General features: G+C 42.6%; 1 protein-coding gene across 1 annotated transcript in view; it reads right to left on the bottom strand.

The window, feature by feature from the left end:
- Positions 1–6: 6 nt before the first annotated feature.
- The window catches only part of LOC107099713 (integrin alpha-11-like), a 37,350-nt gene continuing 35,995 nt past the window's right edge, over positions 7–1,361 (bottom strand). The window contains exons 22-23 of the mRNA XM_015397956.1: positions 1,063–1,176; positions 7–714 (exon numbers count right to left, since the gene is read on the bottom strand). Of these exons, the coding sequence (XP_015253442.1) occupies positions 634–714; positions 1,063–1,176 (195 nt within the window). The 3' untranslated portion in view covers positions 7–633. The remainder of the gene's footprint in view (positions 715–1,062; positions 1,177–1,361) is intronic.

The following is a 1,361-nucleotide window of genomic DNA, read 5'->3' as shown; positions in this document are numbered from 1 at the left end:
TATCGCTGCATTGTAGGTTTTGTTGAGTTGATTCCGTCCTGCTGACATTTTGAATTAAAAAAGCTTCCTGGATGCGGAGAGAAACGTCTTCAAACTGGGAAACAAAGTCCAGTGGATTGATTTTTTTTAGCTGAGAGGTACTGACATCCATCTAATATTCAATCAAAAGTTGAATCAGATCAATCTGCATCCTGCTAACAGAGATGAATTTGTGATGTGCAGAGGATGGGGTCAAAATGACTCCTGCTAGAAATAGCTCATCAGGAAAATGCATTTACATTTGAAAAAGGCTGCATGGGACATTCATTTGTATGACTGTATGTGCATCGCCATGGAAACCATGCTAACAAAGACACCCAAACATCGATTGATTTGGTGGTTATTTTGGTCGAGGTGGACCATGATTTTGTCAGACAATAAAAAATAAGAATAGTGCATTTGCTGTTGAAATAAATACAGCTAATACCAAACGCAGCCGAAGGTCCTGCTACATAAATAGTTCTGCTATTTTCTTCAGCTGCAGCAGAATCTTAACTGTGTGGCTTTGAGTCAGAGCTGGATGGAACCTCTAGGATTGTCAGTCACCGGTTGACCTAATGTCTAAAATTTGATCAGGTGTAATGACATCATGCCTTATAGCTGCTTCTCTGCCTTCCCATTGGTCGCAGGCTGCTCCTCCTCTTCCTCACGTCTCTGTCTTTTGAAGAATCCAAGCTAAAAGAAATTGTGGTTAGATGTCAGTGTGTTTGCCCAAGACAGCAATGTACTTTTAACATAACATGATGGGGGAGTGGTGGCCTAGCGGTCAGAGCATAGAGCTTGGAATCCAGAGGTTCTGGGTTTGAGCCCCACTCCCACAGCCTGCCACTCTGGATCCCTGAGCAAGACGCTTAACCCCACACTGTTCCCCGGGCGCCACACAATGGCAGCCCACTAATGCCCAAGGGGATGGGTTAAATGCAGAGTGAATTTCATTGCTCTGTTCTGGTGACAGTGAAATGAGAATAAAATGCTAGGAAAAAAAAGACCTCATAACTTGTGTTTATAATATTTATCGTTTACCTTCCATAAGACCAAGACGACAAAGCAAAGCAGCAGCAGGCCTCCCAGTGAGCTTCCCAGGATAATCCAGATAGAGATGGAGCTGCGTCCTTCCTTCCTCAGGTCCAGGATGGTCTGTTTTAAAGCAACAGTCTAACATCACTTATCAGCTGAATGTAATCCCCCCTCGTGCCGTTTAAAGCGAAAACAACTGCTGAATACAACACCTTCTAGAGTAACTGCTGGTGTTTTGTAATTAGATGTTTATACAAATGTTTAACAAGGTTTGATTAAGCACACACAAATATGGTATATATACA

The sequence above is a fragment of the Cyprinodon variegatus genome, unplaced genomic scaffold (assembly GCF_000732505.1).
Source record: "Cyprinodon variegatus isolate N-32 unplaced genomic scaffold, C_variegatus-1.0 Scaffold899, whole genome shotgun sequence".
NCBI classification, from domain to species: Eukaryota; Metazoa; Chordata; class Actinopteri; order Cyprinodontiformes; family Cyprinodontidae; genus Cyprinodon; species Cyprinodon variegatus.
Note: the sequence above shows the minus strand (reverse complement) of the source record. Positions and strands in the feature narration are given on the sequence as shown.